The sequence below is a fragment of the Labeo rohita genome, chromosome 6 (genome assembly GCF_022985175.1).
Source record: "Labeo rohita strain BAU-BD-2019 chromosome 6, IGBB_LRoh.1.0, whole genome shotgun sequence".
Lineage (NCBI taxonomy): Eukaryota > Metazoa > Chordata > Actinopteri > Cypriniformes > Cyprinidae > Labeo > Labeo rohita.
Genome location: NC_066874.1, coordinates 30,399,799 through 30,418,580, shown reverse-complemented (window position 1 = coordinate 30,418,580; position 18,782 = coordinate 30,399,799). Strand labels below are relative to the sequence as shown.

The 18,782-nt window shown below is 35.7% G+C and overlaps 1 protein-coding gene across 2 annotated transcripts in view; it reads left to right on the top strand.

The window, feature by feature from the left end:
* gnas (GNAS complex locus) overlaps positions 1 to 18,782 on the top strand; it is a 33,307-nt gene extending 14,525 nt beyond the window's left edge. For both annotated transcript variants that reach the window (XM_051112391.1, XM_051112392.1), the window contains exons 4-12: positions 34 to 153; positions 3,258 to 3,355; positions 15,793 to 15,847; positions 16,002 to 16,075; positions 16,270 to 16,328; positions 16,440 to 16,560; positions 16,696 to 16,826; positions 16,964 to 17,031; positions 18,101 to 18,782. In XM_051112391.1, the coding sequence (XP_050968348.1) occupies positions 34 to 153; positions 3,258 to 3,355; positions 15,793 to 15,847; positions 16,002 to 16,075; positions 16,270 to 16,328; positions 16,440 to 16,560; positions 16,696 to 16,826; positions 16,964 to 17,031; positions 18,101 to 18,247 (873 nt within the window). In that variant the 3' untranslated portion in view covers positions 18,248 to 18,782. The remainder of the gene's footprint in view (positions 1 to 33; positions 154 to 3,257; positions 3,356 to 15,792; positions 15,848 to 16,001; positions 16,076 to 16,269; positions 16,329 to 16,439; positions 16,561 to 16,695; positions 16,827 to 16,963; positions 17,032 to 18,100) is intronic.

The window sequence follows — 18,782 nt, the reverse complement described above, 5'->3', positions numbered from 1 at the left end:
CGTCTTTTTTTGTTTTTGTTTTTCCCTCTACAGACTATAGTGACGGCAATGTCCGTGTTGGTACCTCCAGTCCAGTTAGCCTGTCCCGCAAATAAGTTTCGAATTGATTACATCCTCAATTTAGCCAATCAGAAGGACTTTGAATTCACACCGGTGAGTAGAAAGTTATTCTGTCACTCCATCACCCCGTGTTTCATTATGCCATTTGTTAAGCTGGGCATGCACAAGACGTATTTAGTTGAAAAACATGACCTTTTTAAAAAGACAGATCAAATAAAAAAAAAGTAAAAATTGAGTGTCGTGAATGTTTATGTCAGGCCTGTGTGTGTTTTGATGGCTCTCCTCAGTCGTGGAGCCTTGTGTGGTTTGTGCAATTATAATTAGCAGCTATTCTTTGCTTAGGGACAACACATAGGTGAATTGAAAAGCGCCCCACCTGAGGGAAATGTGGGTGTGTGAATGTGTGACTCTCAGGTATAATGGTGTGGCGTTCATTACGACTGATTACTTGTAATAACCTCTAAACTCTCCCTTAAGAGAGCCTCACCTGAGCCACACACCTTGTCACCCAGGACCTCCCTGCTCCCTCATCACCTAGACAGGTGCTCTGTGTCTAGGGAAAGGGGAGTGGAGAGCCGCCCTGACCTGCGCCAATGGGCCTGCTTAAGATTTAATTACAGGTGATTCAAATTTGGTGGCCCTATGGACTTAAAAATAGAGAACACGAAGAGCTCACCCGCTGGTTTAGACAAGGTTTTAAATAGTGGCCCGCATCATTACATAAACATTGCTAGAATAATCAGATGATTATGAATACAAGAAGTTGGAATATTTCACACCTAAAAAACTGGATAGACATATGACTTTAACACAGGAAGCTGGTTTTTCTACAGGATTGCCAGGAGACCTGCGTGATGCAGAGTTGATCGTTAACTGTTAACTTCAGAATCAAGTGCAGGAAGTGGTTGTAGTTTTAGCATTACTACAAAGAAGATACTGCCCCACCCTCCCTCTCTCTCTCTCTCTCTCTCTCTCTCTCTCTCTCTCTCTCCCTCTCCCTTGGTGGCCCCAGGGCCCGCTGGGAACCAGTCTGACTGGTTGATTGTGTTGCAAGCGAGAGACAAAAATAAAAAGCAAAAGCAATTATTGACATTTATAACTCAGTCATGCCACTTTAGGATATAAAGACCCATTGAAGTTTATAGACAACTGCTATTTCAGCACTGTTGCATGGCTGAGTTGTAATATTTCCATTCAAAAAAAAAAAAAAACTTCTGTAGCTGTGAAGCTATCGAGCTAGGAGGAAACTGGCGAACCGTGTTGGTGTAACGATTTTTAAATGAAGAGAAAGACAGATGTACAGAAGATGAATTAAAAGAACACATTAAACATGCTTTAACATTACCATTCACCTGAAATGGTAGCTAAAAATGTCATTTTCTAAACTTTTCATCATGCATCTCAGTATTATTTATTTAAATAATAAATGTGAAATAGAAAAAATATATAATTTGCTCTGAAATTGCTTTTTTCAGTCGAGTTTTTCAGTGCATGTAAGGCACAACCTTTCTTTTTAAATCAAGATATTGTTTTCAGTACTGTTGGTATTAGTAATTTTTATTTAGATAATTATGAACGGCAGTTTTAATATATATATTGCTGTCATATTTAATGCCAAATTTGGAATGGAAACAAATAGTTCAAACAGAAGCTTATTTATCAAATCAGTCTTTTGAAACATGGTTTAAACTGATGCACAAAGTGAATTTGAATGACCAACTCTGCTGCTGTTTTAGCTGTTAAATTTTTTTAATTTGAAGCACTGTTGTAATGTATGTCTTAACGGTTCTTAAAGTACTTTTTAAATACAATTAAATATAATTTCTTTCATGCATTGCTTAATTGAAATCTCTTAAATATTCATTATGTTGCCCAGCCCTACCATAAGCATTTTGTAGAAAATAAAATTGAATTGTTTTTATAGTTCCAAATGATTTTCTTATGTGTTGCACTTATGTTGTTTATTTCACTGATGAATCTGGTAAAGGTTCTGTACAGTGAACATTCCTTAAATTCCAGTCATTATTTTACATTGGCTTCAGATTCATATCAGGTTGTTTAAAATATGTATATTACTTAATATATTTATATTAGTACATTTAAAAAAATTTTTTTTGCTTGTAATTGCTTATCAGCTTTGAAGTATCAGTGTTTCGTGTAAAATATTTGCAAAAATTATTTTATTATTTGCTGTAAATTGTCACGTTTTCCCTAAAGAATTATCTTATTTGCTTACATAATAGCATTTGCAAAACCGTGTCCTGTATATCACAATATACTGTTAGGATACAAAAATTCAGATACCCATAAAATAAATATTTAAGGTAAAAGCAGTGAGAGCTGGTGGGTGGCGTGATTCTCAAGTGTGTGGCTCTTGTCCTACACATTTAAAAGCGTAGTGGCACTCCTTTTTAAAGCGAATGCTACCATTTTCAAACACATCAACAAAGATCAAGTGAGACAAAGCCCCGTTCCCTGTCGGGACCACGGTGCCGGTCCTCCTTTGTCCCGTGCCGAGTGCACTGACCCGTTTGCTGTTCAGGTTCATGCCATCACATATAAACAGCTTTGCAAGGTGTGTCCCCGGTTCATGTCATATTGGCTCAGATTGGAAGTTTTTCATTTCAAACGCTCATTCATGCTTCACCACCATGTCTGGATTGCAGTGGGTGGTCAGAATCATTTAGTTCTGTCTTGAACTCCATAAATGTGGCTTTTGTTATACATGAACTGCGTACGTTGTTTGGCGTTTATGTATGTTATCGAAAAGGAGACAGCAGAGGAGCTGAGTTGATGTGTGTAATGTTAATATCCACCACACAGTCTTCTACAGCTTGTAAAATAAAGTTAATTTTGGCTTTATATAGTTTTATTTGAAGATTAAGATCACAGGATTCCTCCTTCTGGTTGTAAATTAAAAACATTTTTTTTAGTAGCAAGCAATTTTTTTAGCAGATTCAAACTAGAATCTGGTATCCATGCATGCAAAAATCTCAAATCAGATTCCCGATTGGTTGTCCAGAATCTGTAATTGACCAATCAGTGGTGGTGTTTTTTATTTTTATACAGGTTAAAATGCACTAAAGAGTCTGTGCAAAACATGATATGCAGCCAAACTACGGAGGTGTAAAAGATTTGCCTGAATTCCGACAGCTAGTTTATGGGTTTGTCCTCTCTTCCACTTGTCTTCCCAACAGGAATTTTATGAACACACAAAGACCCTGTGGCAGGATGAAGGGGTGAGAGCTTGCTTCGAAAGATCCAACGAATATCAACTGATCGACTGCGCACAGTAGTGAGTATTTGGTTTCTTTTAAATGCTGGGTTTGAATTGTGCACGTTAACGCTTTGGAATATTCTTGGTCGGATTGGTTGCGCTCGACTCGCTCGACTTGTTTGTGTGACTTTCGTAGCACGTTGCATGTATCAGACTGATTTATGCGTTCAAGAGGGAGGGAAATAGAAATGTGATGAGTGCAGAAGTGACAGAACGTGAAAAAGAGAGACTGATGAGTGCTAGACAGATAGGCGCTTTCAGAAGACGCGGAGGTATGAATGTTGGGTATACGTTGAAAGGTTTCCTGCATTGTGGCGCATATGCGTGTGTGTGTCCTGTCCTCTCCCACAGCCACTGGTGGTTGTTGTGGATCAGACGCTGGCCTGAGCCGTTTAGACCGGAAGTGCCCCCCCCCACCGCTCCCTGCTGCACGCTTATGTAAACGCAGAGCGGAGAAAGAGAGAGAGAGCTATTTTTAACTCGCTGGTTCACTCACTTGCAGCAGAAGGAGACGGTTTGAGAGAGGCAATCCGCAAGTATCGCAAATAATGCATCTCTCCTTTTGAAGAAGAAAAATTAGCTTGACGTGATAATGGTGGCTACTTGCGAAGGTTTGGAGGGCAACTCCCAACCTCCCCGACTGCAAAGAGGGACGGAGGAGAATGACAGTGCTGTTTCGAGCGCGCTCACACACGTACGCGCGTTCAGCGAGAAACCAGCGTCGTCAAGCGCTCGTCCTGTTATGAGCTCATTTTTCTGTCTGAGCGTTTTCAAGGCTCTTCCTGTCACATGGCCAGGTGTCCATATTGAACGTGTGCGTGCGTGCATGCGTTTGTGTTTTCATTCACCTCATTTCTTTGTACGTTCGAGCTACAAGAAGTATTGTGGGCTCAATAATGTTATCATTGAGACAAGCACAAGAATGGCTACGCAAAGCGTGAAAAGAAATCTGACGTATCGCAGTTTGTTTTTGTTCATCCCGCAACTTTTTTTTTTTCTCCCCTCTCCTGACTAGTTCTTCCTGCATCTGTTAGTAGCGTCACTGCAGTGACAGAAAATGGCTGAGATAGAGAAAAAAAAAACAATGAGAATAGTCATTTCATTAGGGTTATGCCTTTTTCACAGGAAGCATATGTGTGTATTACTGAAGTAGGCTTGTACTACATTTGTACAAGCTTTCTATATTTTTGTAAGCTAGAGAAAAAGAAACGTTTACTTGGTTATATGTATGAAGCAGTATTTTCTGTTATGGTGTTTTCTCTGTTTTCATATACTAGAAATGTTGCATTTCTCCTCTTTTGCATTTTGTTTGCATAAATTCAGTGTAACAGGAAAAGAAGAAATGTTTCTTTGAAATGCTTTCTATATTTTCATAAAATTTCCTATATTTCAGTTTCCATTAAAACCGAGAAATGTTGCGTTCCTGCCTGTTAACGTTGTAAATGCAAATCAAGTGCAAGGATTTTTTTTTTTTTAAAATTTCTGACAAAGGTGTCATGACCAAAATGTTTGTATTCCTCCTTTTTTGCATTTCGTTTGCGTAAATCCAGTGCATTAAGAAAAGAAACGTTGTTTGTTTTTACATGCTTCCTATATTTCCATAAACTTTACAATTCCTTTATATTTACATGAAACAGAGAAATGTTGCATTCCTGCCCGTCTATGTTTTGTTAATGCAAATCAAGTGTGTTTTTATTTTTTTATTTATTTATTTTTTTTTAAAATTCCTGATAACTTTAGGTCTCCTGACCAAAATGTTGCTACCTCAGGAAATATTTAATTTCTTGCGGGCTACAGCAGTATGCATTATTTCCTGTATCCAACGCACCTGCCTGCAACCATTCAGGTGTGCAAGAGGTGTTTGAATAGAGAATTTTTCTTTAGGGAGCTATTATTACAGAAGGCATGTGTGTTTAATGTGGACAATCTTGGAGCTTTCTATATTTTTGTAAACCAGAAGATTTTTCTTGTTGTTTGCATTTCGTTAGCATAATTAAAAAGGGTTTAGGATTTTCAAACCAAAGTAAAAAAAGAAACAACAGAGCTTTCTAAATTTGTAAACCAGAGAAGCTGAAAAAAATCATTAGGGTTACGTATACATAAAATATATATTTATATAATACAGAAAATATTTACTTATCTACAAACTTCCCATGTTTTTATAAATCAAAGAAGTATTGCATTACATTTATTTATTTATTTATTTATTCAGTTAAATTATGTATAAAATTAAAAGAATATATATTGTCTCGGAGCTGTCTATAATTTTGTAAACCAGAGATAGCTTGTATGCAAAAAAAAAAATCTGTTTTCAGATTTTTTTGTAACCCAGAGATGTTTAATTCCTGGTGTGCATTCCATAAATGTACAGAAATGTTTCATTATGACTGCCTGTTTTCAGAAGGGCTTTCCACATTTGAGTTAGTTAACCCTTGGTCATTCTAAACCCCGGGTAAATGGAATCCTGGGTTATCTTGCTTTACATTTCACACTGCTTATACTTTACCCAGGGTTAAAAGTTAATACTGGGTATTCATAAGCTGCCATTTCACACTGCACATTCCTAAACCCGGGTTAAAGTCCTTTATTGTGAATGTGCAGTGTCATTATTGTCGTTATTATCCTGTCAGTTAAAAAATGTCACCACGTAGGTCTTCCTTGGCAGGTTTCATTGCTAACAGCACATTTACACACAGTGACCGGATACACCACTTTCGAATGACAAACAACAGGGCTCAACAGTGTACGCGTTCGACTAAAAATAGATGTGTGTGAAATGTAAAATGTATTTAGAAGCAAGTGTGAAAAAAACAAAAAACAAAAAAAAACATCATAATTGGTCCAACAGTCGTCTTCAATTTGGTTATTAAAAAAAAGCGATACAGCCTAATATTAAAAGGCAACTATTTGAACTAATAACACAAAAGGAGACACACTTAATGAAAATGCACATTCACCCTCTAACAGCAGATGGCGCTGATGGAACAGCAGAAATGCAGCTGCTACCCTGGTAACCCCATAACCAAAGCAGCTAATACTTTTTGTTTCTGAATAAGATATGAATGTTTCAAACAGCTATTCAGATTTTTGTATTCACAATGGCGTTCATCACAGCACCAAACACTTAAAGGGTTGCGTTGTGGTACTCTCATGAATGCGCATTGAGAAGAAATTGTTGGATAAAGCTGTTATTGTTGTTTTCTTTGCGCACATAAAGTATTCTCGTAGCTTCATAAAATTACAGTTGAACCACTGATGTCACACAGACTGTTTTATCAATGTTTTTATAACCTTTCTGGGCCTTAAACTTGGTAGTACCATTGATATCTGTGCAGGGTCAGAAAGTTCTCGAATTCCATCAAAAATATCTTTTTGTGGTCCAAAGATGAACGAAGGTCTTGCGCGTTTAAGTCTTAAGTGAATAATTAATGACAGTTTTCTTTTGTGGGCGACCTAACTTCTTAAAGACTTAATAGGCTATTTATTTTCACACTTAAACATTCTTACATTTTATTATGAACTAAAACTTGCCCTGGATATTGACAAAATATCTGATTATTTATTATTGATCGGTTTCATTTTACAATAAGGCTCAATTAGTTGCACTACACTAGTTAACATGAAGTAACAGTGAAAAATACGTCTTACGTTTATTAATCTTAGTTCATGTTAATTGTAACATTAACCAATACATTATTAAAACCAAAAGTTCAAAAGGCCCTATCTGATATTATGTAATGGACTTGAGCTAACATGAACTAACAATGAACAGTAATAATTATATGAATTAACATTAATAAAGAGTAGTAATTACGTTAACAGATGTAGCTATTATTCATTGTTAGTTATTGTTAGCTAACATTAATGGGACCTTATTGTCCCATTGTTATAGTACTTTGATGTGTTTAAAACTAGCGATGCTCCGATCCGCCTTTTTTGCCTCCGATACGTTTCTGATATCTAGGGTTTGATATTGGCTGATACCGATCCGATACCAGTGAAGGTTGTTTTTTTTTTTTAAATAAATGTAGAATTTATATATCTCTGTGTGTGGAACTGATAATCATTCTTTCACAATCTACTAAATACAGACTACTTCATTATAAAGAAAAATAAAATTATAAATATGAAAAAAAATATGTATATTCATAATCTATGACAAAAAAATATATCATAAACTATGTTAGTGGATAATTCAGCAGCAGAAGTTATTCTAGAAAAATCAGTGCACAGTAATGTTAGAAATCCAAACATTTGGTTAAAAAAAACAAAAAACATTATTTTGTGGGGAACAAATAAAAGTGTTGCACTAAATCTGGTAAAATATTACACATTGCTATTTGTATTATTATAAAATCCATTCATAAAAAACAGTGCATTTATATAAGTATATAACATTAGAATACATTTCTTTTGAATGTACAGCATATTTTTGATAAGGTAACAACATATGACAGATAGGATAAAACAAATACAGTGCGTCACGCAACGCTTACAATACGCGCATCCGGTGTGCCGAACGATCCGATTGACGCAACAGCACGCAGCGCTTTGCGTTAAAAGGTTCAATACAGAGGGAAGAGAAATTGATGCGTAGTTTATTATATCTGTGCAACAGTTTATTGAGCCTTTCTTTTAACAGTTTTAAATTTCAGTTACTGTGCGCACTAAAAGCTAGCTATCTATCTATCTATCTATCTATCTATCTATCTGTCTATCCATCTATAGTCTTTTCTACTCTCATGTTTTGTTCTCACAGACGGTAGCAATTAAAATGATTTAGAAACAACATTAAACTCCAGCATGATAATGTCCTTTTATGCGAAATCATAGACATTTATCCACAAATCAAGCATAATAATGGGAACACAGAAGGATCTTGGAGAGAGCTTTTCCGAGCTGACTGTCGTAACCGAACGCGACCAGGTTTTCAAGGCTGAATGAATGACTGACTGCCACAGCGGAGAGAAGAGTTTGTGTTAACTTTAATGTAATGATTGAAATATTCATATGTACCTCAAATTAAGCTATGGTATGGCTTCAGAAGACTTGGAATATAATGCACGAAAATGTTATTGTGCTTTATAATGCTTTTATACAGCTTTACGGTAACACAGAATAATACACACAATATCGGAATTGGATTGACCCTCTATGACAGGGTACCCGATCCGACAAAAATGGCAGTATCGGAGCTGCCGATACCTGATATGAATATTGGATCGGCGCATCCCTATTTGAAACATTTGTTTGATTTATAATTTTGTTTTTAGCATATTGCTTTATTGTATTTAAATGCTCAGTTTTTTGTTATAAGAGAAAGGATTACACTTTATAATATGGTGTAAATTGTTAACTAGTTAATGTATTAACTTACATGAACGAACGAATGAACAATACATTTATTGCACCATTTATTAATCTTTATTAATGTTAGTTAATAAAAATACAGTTGTTCATTGTTAGTTCATGTGCATTAACTAATGTTAACAAACAACTTGTGATTTTATTAATGCATTAGTAAATGCTGAAATTAACATTTAACTAATATTAATATATGCTGTAGAAGTATTGTTCATTCTTAGTTCATGTTAACTAATGAAGTTAAATAATGAACCTTATTGCAAAGTGTTACCGAAAAAAGTTTTTAAACCTGTTAGGAGGACAACCATGATAAAAGCTTCAGCAATTATGATATGAAAATTTGGTACGGTCACATGCCTAATACACATACAGTTTAAAGTAGGGCCTTCTGTAGCTTTTGTGTTCTCCTTATTAATATCCCCTTACATCCCCTTAAGCTAAAACACATTATTTGAAAAATTTGCATTGATGTTTGTATTTTTCCCTTAACCGCTGTACTGTTTATACAATGCGCATTTCCTGTTTCCGACATGACGTGACCCATGCAGCTCAGTTGACCCTTTTGTTTGATTGACCATTTTTTGACCTTTTGTTTGATTGACCATCATATCACTGATCACCAATCATAATGCCGAATCTGCCATTTTGTCCGACAAACAAACCAGACAGGAGAGTAGATTAACATTGGTGGACTTGAATTTGAAAAGTAGTGTGTATTGATGTCTTTCCACAGTTGAGAACAGGATACCTTCTGATGTTCATTCATGTTTATTCCGCACTGTAACTAGTAGAAAAGATGATCGGTTCACGTGCCGCTTAAACTGAGGCGCTACAGCGATCTGTCACAACACATTAAAGAGCCACAAAACTTTATTGTTCGAATTTCTTACAAAATGACTAAATTTGAAAGCTGAGACATAGTTTAATACAAAAATAACCGCATTGTCAGTGTCCTCTTTGCTCTGCAATGTATTTTTCACTGCGTGATAACTGCGCTATGGCTTGTTGGACATTAAAAACTGTAATAAGTGGGGCGGAAGTTTACAAAGTGTCAATTTCTGATTGGTTGTCAGTTACTAAGCTTCTAAATTACATGTGTAAAACGTTCCGTTACCCGTTTTAAAAGCGGCGTTTAGAACGACAGTGGGGTTAAGCGCAGTGTGATTCCTGTTTTTTCCATAACTGAATAAATGTTGCATTCTTGCATGCGTTTCAGAGGGTAAATTGTTTCATTAATGTTGTCTGTTTCAAAGAAACAAAAAATATTTTCTGCAAACGTTTTTTGTAAACCAGATAAACGTAGCATTCTTGCTTGTCCCGCAGTTCCTAAACGTTAGCCCAGTGCATGGAGAGAGAAAATTCCTAAACCATCCGCCATTTTTCTTTCTGTCTCTCTGAGCGCCTCTCTCTTTCTCTCTCTCCCTCTCTCTTTTCTTCCCCAATCCCTCTTTTGCGAAACCAGACCTGTTTTTTCTCTCGTTCTCTCTTTTTGCTTTCCCCTCTCTTTTCTGACTGGCCCTTCTCCACCTTTCCCTCCTCCCTCTCTCTCTCCCTCTCTCTCCCTCGCGCTCCACTCCCTCTGTCTTTCTTTTTCTTTTCACTCTTTCTCTTTCTGTCTGTCTCTCCCTCTCTCTGGCCTCTCTCCAGTCACACAAGATTTGGAGCTGATAGTCTATTTATAGCGCCTGTGGTTCTGTCGCTATGACAACCGAGCTGGAGGCCAGGGCGCCAGGGAGCTATTTTTGGAGCGCCGCTGTAATGTCAGACACAGCCTTCTCTCTTTTCTTTCTCTTCCACCGCTCCCTCTCTCCCGGTTTCTGCTGCTTCCTTACTCTGGCGTTGCAAACTTACAGAAGTGTGTGTGCATTCGCGTGTAAAAGAGAGAAAATGCGGTGGAGGCTCTTGAATAATTCGCAATTTAACATATTTGGAGATGCAAATATAGCTAGCTTTTTTTTGCAAGTTGCATTTCATAAAATGCTGAACTTCAAATCTGACCGATTCTGTAGGATGTCACCTTTTTATTATTTAAACAAGATAAAATAAAAATAGGCACAACCAATGCAACTTTTTTTTTTTTTTTTTTTTTTTTTTTTTTTTTTTTAAACAGTAAACTGTTGTTGAATGCCACTGTTGTTTCTGAAAGGCTTGCCGTTAGATATCCTCGGTACCGTATCGTGCCACGCACACACACGCGGTTCACTCTGAGCCTAAACAGTGTTTGCCGTATTGGCCCCGGAAGCTGCCTAATCCACACTCTTAATACTCTACTGTTAACTAGATGAGCTGTAACATTAACCAGATTAGTAAGCGATGAGGATATTATCAGCTTTTCCATGCTAATACACCATCGGCACAACGGCTCACTCTTCTCTCTGTGAATAGTTTATGCTCTTTGCATGCTTTTTCTTGGCTTTTCTTTTTTATCTATAAAAAGAAATTGCATTATTTTATTTTTTAAAGAAAAAACTGTTAAATCAGCTATTAATTTTTTAGTATTTGTATTTATTACTACTTATTTTTAAATGCTACATGCTGTGGTTTATTGCTTTATATTTCATAATATTTATATGTAAATATTTGTAATATTTTTAATTATTAATAATAGTACTCAATTGTTCAGTTGCAGAAATATTTTAATGATTTTCTGGTAACACTTTACAATAAGGTGTCATTTGATAACTTTAGTTAATGTATTAACTAACTTGAACAAACAATAAGCAATACATTTATTACACTATTAATCTTTGTTAATGTTAGTTATTAAAAATAGTCGTTCATTGTTTGTTCATGTTAGTTCACAGTGCATTAAGTAGTCTTAACAAACAAGTTTAATTTTAATGATGCATTAGTAAATGCTGAAATTAAATTCAACTATAATTAATAAATGCTGTAGAAGTATTGTTCATTTTTGTATTGTTCATATTTTGGTCATGTAAACTAATGAACCTTATTGTAAAGTGTTATGATCATCTTTTTTTTGACAATTGCGTATTTGTAATCTTTGATTTTTATATAAAACATACTATACATAATACATACATTTTAAGCATTTGTTGACTGCAGATCACTTCAACTTAACATGTGCTTGCTAAAAAGATATAATTAATAACTAAGTCTAATAATTAAGTGTTAATTATCAGTAAAGCTTTTGTTTGTTTGGGATACTGTTTGCCATCGTTGTTTGAGACACTGTTTGCCATCTTTTATCAGCTGTAGAAGTTTGTTTATATGGGTCTGCATAATTTTTAGCATTGTAACCGCTTACAATGCAACACACCAAAAATATCATATTTTGGACCTTTCCTCTGGATAAATGACTAGATGGTGCCATCGGCGTCTCCCCCAGAACAGCTGTTTGGCCCAGAACGCAATTGTAAACTGAAAAGGCGCTGAGGATCAAACAAATACCTCCGTAGTCATAGACGGTCACTTTTTGTAACTTGATTTACTTCGTTTTTATGACTTCATTTAAAAAAAAAAAGCAACAGAGACGATATGTGGGTAAATGTTTATGATGTTGTGAATTTGTGTTGGGAAGTTTGGAATGTTTAAAAAAAAAAAAAAAAAAAAAAAAAAAAAAAACTAATTAATTGTAATTTTATTAGTAACATAAGTGGATCTATAATGCAAAAAACGCATTTTCAGATAGCATAAATACTGCAGTTTGGAATTGGGAAAGAAGCAATATTTTATGTGCAAATTGTAGTTAAGCAGTTTTATTCAAACATTTCAGTATTTTTATGATAAAGTAGTAATTGGTTTTGACTTATGAATTTTTGGTGATTTTATATTTTTATTGTCCACTTACTATTTAGGAAGGTGGAATATTGTAGGTAATAAAGCAGTTTGATCGATCTAAAATTTTTGAGATTTTAATATTGTGCTTTTCTTAATGGGCGACATTTCAGGGCTATATTTGAGAATAAAGTTAGTTGAAGTGACAGATGATATAAAAACTTTTAATTGTTCAAAAACAAAATCTGCACTTTTACTTGCTTTACTTGCATTTTTACTGCAGTGATTTGCTTTAAGCGTGAGTGAGCTGCATACTTTTTTTTTATATATATATATATATATATATATATAATAAATAAAAGGAGCTGAACAGAAATTCTGTGTGGGCCAAGTCATATGACTCATGTGATACGTTGTGTGTGTGTGTGTGTGTGGCCAGACCATCCATTTACTGCTTGAAGTGTTTTTACATTTTTTTTTTTTTTTTTTTTTTTTTTTTTTGAAATTGCTGCCCAATCATATCTGCACTGCATGTTTAGAACAACTCAAAATAAAATGCATCCGCATACGCGCTAATATCCATCTTTTGTTTTTAAGACTTCTAACATCTGTTACACACTTTCAAGCGCGTTTTTTTTTTTTTTTTTTTAAGTCTGTGCTATACGCTGTTCCAAAGTAGAACCTCCGCAACTGCTGGCAGACGTCGACACGCAACTAGAATTTCACGAACTTCCTGCCGTGCGGCCGTTTGAATTCTAGAATTCCACTTGAGTTGAGGCTGGATTTGGAATGCAGGCCTAAATATACTCAGTCGCAGCTATAGCTGTCTCTTCTGCTTGGCATTACGACAGTGGAGGCTGTGTGCGTTCTCAACTATTGTACCCAGAGGGGCATGAGTTGTATTATGTCTGACCAGCGGGCTGGGCTATTGTTGGAATCCTTCTATTAATAGGAAGAAAGGCAATAATTGAGATATGGTGTTAGACAACGACGGCGGTCACAACACAATTGTCTGTGCAAGCCTCCCCCGTCCGTCTGTCTGTCTGTCTGCCTGCATTTTATCCTGTCTGTCTTTCATTGTTTGCTCCGTTTTATTTCTGTTTATGCCCCCTCTTCCACGTGATGTGCCACACTTTCATTTGTGCGGCCTGCTGTGCGTGTTGCATGCATGCACATACACACACTAGTGCGGCCCATGCCGCTGTGTGTGGGACCTACAGCCTTGCTGTCACATTTCAACCCTGTATGTCACATTCCTGTTGGACTTGGACAGGGGGGATGCACATGCGCGTCCGGCCTGCGGATTTCTCTCGCTTTCTCTCTGAGTCCCTCGTGCTTTGATTTAGGCGTTACTCTTTTGCAGGCATTTGTGAGGAATTTTAATGGTTCTAATTACAATTCCTTAATGATTCTTTTTGTATTTTTGTAGATGAATATTCAAGATTCATTTTTTTTTTTTTTTTTTTTTATGAACTAGTTCATAAATGTCATATATATATATATATATATATATATATATATATATATATATATATATATATATATATATGATACATAATGTTAAAATGTTATTTACAACAAATTATGTTTATGATATATTTATATGAGAAACATTTATAACTAAAATAAAAACTTCAAAAATTGAGGGTCAAGTATCTGACCTTCAATTTTGTTATTTACAAAATTGTTATTTACAACAAATTATGTTTATGATATAGTTATATGAGAAACATTTATAACTAAAATAAAAACTTAAAAAATTGAGGGTCAGATACTTGAAAATATTGTATTATGGTATCAGTTCTAAATGAGAAGTGTTTCCATGTATTCTAATGTTAAATATATGTATTGTAGAAGTTATTATTAATATGATTTTTTATACATTTATGAATTTATGAAACTGAAAATTGTACAAATAAAAATTGTGGGTCAACTACTTGAGAGTATTGTATGAACATTATATTGAATTATATGGTCTTCTGATTTATAATGCCAGCATTGACATTATTATAAATTATATGCCTATGATATTCTATAAAAGTGGACCCAGTACTGAATGAGAAAGCAGTTTTATGCACATTTATTTATATATAATTAATATATATTTATAAATTGTAATATTTCAACATTAGAAAAGAAACTTAAAACTGAAATACAAGTTCAGGGTCAACTATTTGAGTGTATCGTATTATAGAAAGAACTATATTGTATTGTACTATATGGTCTTCTGATTTATAATGTCAGCATGGACATTATTATAAATCATATGCCTATGATATTCTATAAAAATTGAGCCAGTTCTGAAGGAGAAGCATTTTGAGGTGTTCTGATGCTAAATATTAATGTATTTTAGCAGTTTTATGCATATTTATAAATCAATATTTTAACAGAAAAAAAAACTTAAAACTAAAATAAAATACAAGCTGATTATATTATATGGTCTTCTGATTTATAATGTCAGCACGGACAGTATTATAAATCATATTCCATGATGATCTACAAAATATGGAGCCAGTTCTAGAAGTAGTGTTTTGTTAGGCACATCGATTGTTATCAGCCACGCTTTCTGCATACGTTTGTTTCTGACGAGTGTCTTTAAGATCTCCGCTGCATGCATAAAGGACCAGGAGGCGAGTTCGAGCCGTCCCACCATCTTGCAGCCGTTTTTCGCCAGATAGCAGCTCGACTAAGACAGCGTTTCTTGATCCCCCTCCCTCCCTCTGTTTTGCCCTCTCTTCCCCTCTCTGTTTCCTCCCACTAGAGCCGATCCATTGACTAGAGCAGCGTCTGACTGAGCGCTCTCTGATCACTATGACTCAGAACCCTGCCTGCTTTGATCTCCAACACAAACACGCGCCACCTGCTGGCTGATTCCGCAGCTGCAGATTGTGTCAGCTGCCTTTTTTTTCTTTTTCTTTTTTTTCCTCCATGGCTGACTTGTGTCGTGCGGTGATTTGAAAATGTGTGTGTGAAAGTTTTGACGATGCTTGCTGGGGCTGTGTGAATGCAGGAGTATTTTATTAGAATTTTTAATGTTTTTCAACAGATGATTATTAGGGATTGACAATATGACATATAGCACAATATGGTTTATAAATAAAGTAGTCCTGCTAATGCCTTTTTAGGGATGTTTTCCAGATGTAAGGCGATTGTTCGTCAATGACTAAACATTGTGTTGTGTGTAACGGCATTCTTTAATTGCTTGTCTTGACTTGTTTGGAATAAATCCAGCTCTCTGTCATTGCGTTACTCAGTGTTTATTTGCATCTCCTAAATCAGTCTTACCCTATTAATTAAAAGGAAGTGTTGAGACGTACTGGAAAGTTGTTAATGTTATTTCTCTTTCTTTTTAGTTTCCTGGACAGGATCGACACTGTGAAACAGAGCGACTATACTCCCACTGATCAGGTGTGTAAATATCTCTATGATGGGATTCAGACATTGATTTTGAAGCACATATCTTTGGGAGCCCTCTTTTTTTGTTCACATCTTATTGTGTCTGATTTTAAAGGTGTCTTTTATTGTGAATGTGATTTTTCCATTTGTTGCTTCTGTATCTCAGGACTTGCTCAGATGCAGAGTTCTGACTTCCGGGATCTTTGAGACAAGATTCCAAGTGGACAAAGTTAATTTTCAGTGAGTTTGAGCGGGAGGCCTTAATGAAACTTTTCACAATTTCTCAGTGCCACAAAAGATATCTGCATGTATTTTCATAACGACAGTCAATAATTTTTACAAATTAATAGTAGTAAGTGCCTGATGTGAACCAGTCCATGTCAGGCTTTTTGTGGCCACCTAACTAACCTTTTTTTTTTTTTTTCTTCCTGCAGTATGTTTGATGTTGGCGGACAGAGAGACGAACGCAGGAAATGGATTCAGTGTTTTAATGGTAAATGTTGTGCTTTTATTACTTTTTATTTTGGCCATTATTTAATCTTTTTACTCTAAGGAATGGATTTTTAAAGTTGTTCAAAGTATACGCTTTTTCCCTTTTTTACAGACGTGACAGCCATCATTTTTGTGGTAGCCAGCAGCAGTTATAACATGGTGCTCAGAGAGGACAATCAGACCAACAGACTCCAGGAGGCACTTAACCTGTTCAAGAACATCTGGAATAACAGGTACCCTTTAGATGCCTAAAACAAGCTTACACATGTAAAAAGAATAGGGCTAAATGAGAGCATGCTTCTGCGCCACTCGCATTTTCTTCAGAAAATATAAAAAACTTCTCATCTTTTTCTCTTCTTGCTTTCCAGGTGGCTTCGAACTATTTCTGTCATTCTGTTCCTAAACAAGCAGGACTTGCTGGCCGAGAAGGTCTTGGCGGGAAAATCAAAAATTGAGGATTACTTCGCTGAGTTTGCACGCTACACTACACCAGATGATGGTCAGTAAAATAGTTTTTGTTTTTTTGTTTGTTTTTTTTTGTTTGTTTTTTTTAGCGTGTATAGTTGAAATGAATACAAATTCTTGTTTTGATATATCACTCCATTAGTGTTTTTAAAATTATACGTTTTCTAACAGCAACACCAGAGCAAGGGGAAGATCCGCGAGTTACGAGAGCAAAATATTTCATCCGAGATGAGTTCTTGGTGAGTCTGGTTCTTCTATGGCACTAAAATCATCATGGCAACCTATCACCCTGTGTCCTAAACTATGGCATTTGTTTCTTTAATAGGGCAAATCCAGCATTATGGAGTTGACATTTTGTCATTATGGATGTGACATATAAATGCTTAGAGAATGTATGTGTTACCAATATAACAAACCATCTGTTTATATTTAATAAACCCTTGTTGGTAGAGTCTAAACATCAAAAAATATCAGTCTATGCACAAGTTTTCTGTGTTAAAAAAGGGAAATAATCATGCGTTATAGATGTGACAAAAAAGGACACAGTTTCTGAAAGACTACATACTTTGTAGGATTTCTGCGAATTAAAATGCACAAACCAGACGCAATAATACCCACCAAATAGAGAAGGAATGGCTCTTCACAGAACATATAATTGTTAATTCATTTTAATTTTGATGTGTCTATTTATGAGGAATATGTACTGTTATGGATGTGACAAGCCTGAAAATAGCACTTACCAGACTATGGAAAATCATGCAGTTAAAGTGTAAAAAATTCTTTAAAAACTTCAAGAAAGACCTCACATAAATATTTGAACCACCAAATGTTGACATTTGTGCGATCAGTATAGTAAAAACCTTTTTCATGGTAAGGTTGACTTTTGCATGGAAATACCCAATATTTATAAAACACTACCATTCAAAAATTTTGGGCTCAGTATTTATTTATATTTTTTTTAATTAATACTTTGATTCAGCAACTTTTCATCACAGAAATAAATTACATTTTAAAATAAAATCAAATAGAGAACAGTTATTTTAATTTGTAATATTTCACAATTTTGTTGTTTTCACTGTATTTTTAATCAAATAAATGCAGCCTTGGTGAGCATACGAAGCTTGTTTTAAAAATCTTACTGATCCAAATCAGTAGTGTATTTATGAACTCATATAAAGGGATATTAATTAAAGTAGATGTTTTCGAATTTTCGAAATTTGAATTTTGAGACTCACTCACATTGAATTTAAGCCATGTCATGTTGCCAGTCCTAAAAACCTTCTGTTTTTTGTTGTTTTGTCTATGTAGAGGATCAGTACAGCGAGTGGAGACGGACGGCACTACTGCTACCCGCACTTCACCTGCGCCGTGGACACGGAAAACATCCGCCGAGTGTTTAACGACTGCAGAGACATCATTCAGCGCATGCACCTACGACAGTACGAACTCTTGTGATCGCAGCAGGGATGACGGGACGCAATCTCACCACCTGAACTTTCTTTAGGCCCCCCTGCCCTACATCACGCCCCAATATCAAACCACGAACCTTCAAACTGATGAGTCCCCACCTCTTACACTTACACACACATGCATATTATATATATATATACATATGCGTATGTATATATATTCCTATATATACATACAGACACACACACACACACATGGCCTTTCTCCATCCTGAGTGACTAGGGGCTGGGGCAAGGGGACGCACTGTGTTACTGATGAAAGCGTGGCTGTGATATCTGGCAAAAAGACTTGTTAACACAGCCAAGGACTACCGATGTTAATAAAAAGAGAGAGAAGAAAACAAAACATGTGAGAGGGAGAGGGAGGGGGGGAGAAAAGAGGGAAGAAAAAAAACTGTCCAGGACTGCTCAGGACAAGGAAGCCATTTCGTACACATACAGACACATAATGCGTCCAGCTAAACTCCTGACCCGCAGTCCTATGTATGTTACACGTCAAACTTGTCTTTTTTCCCATCGTA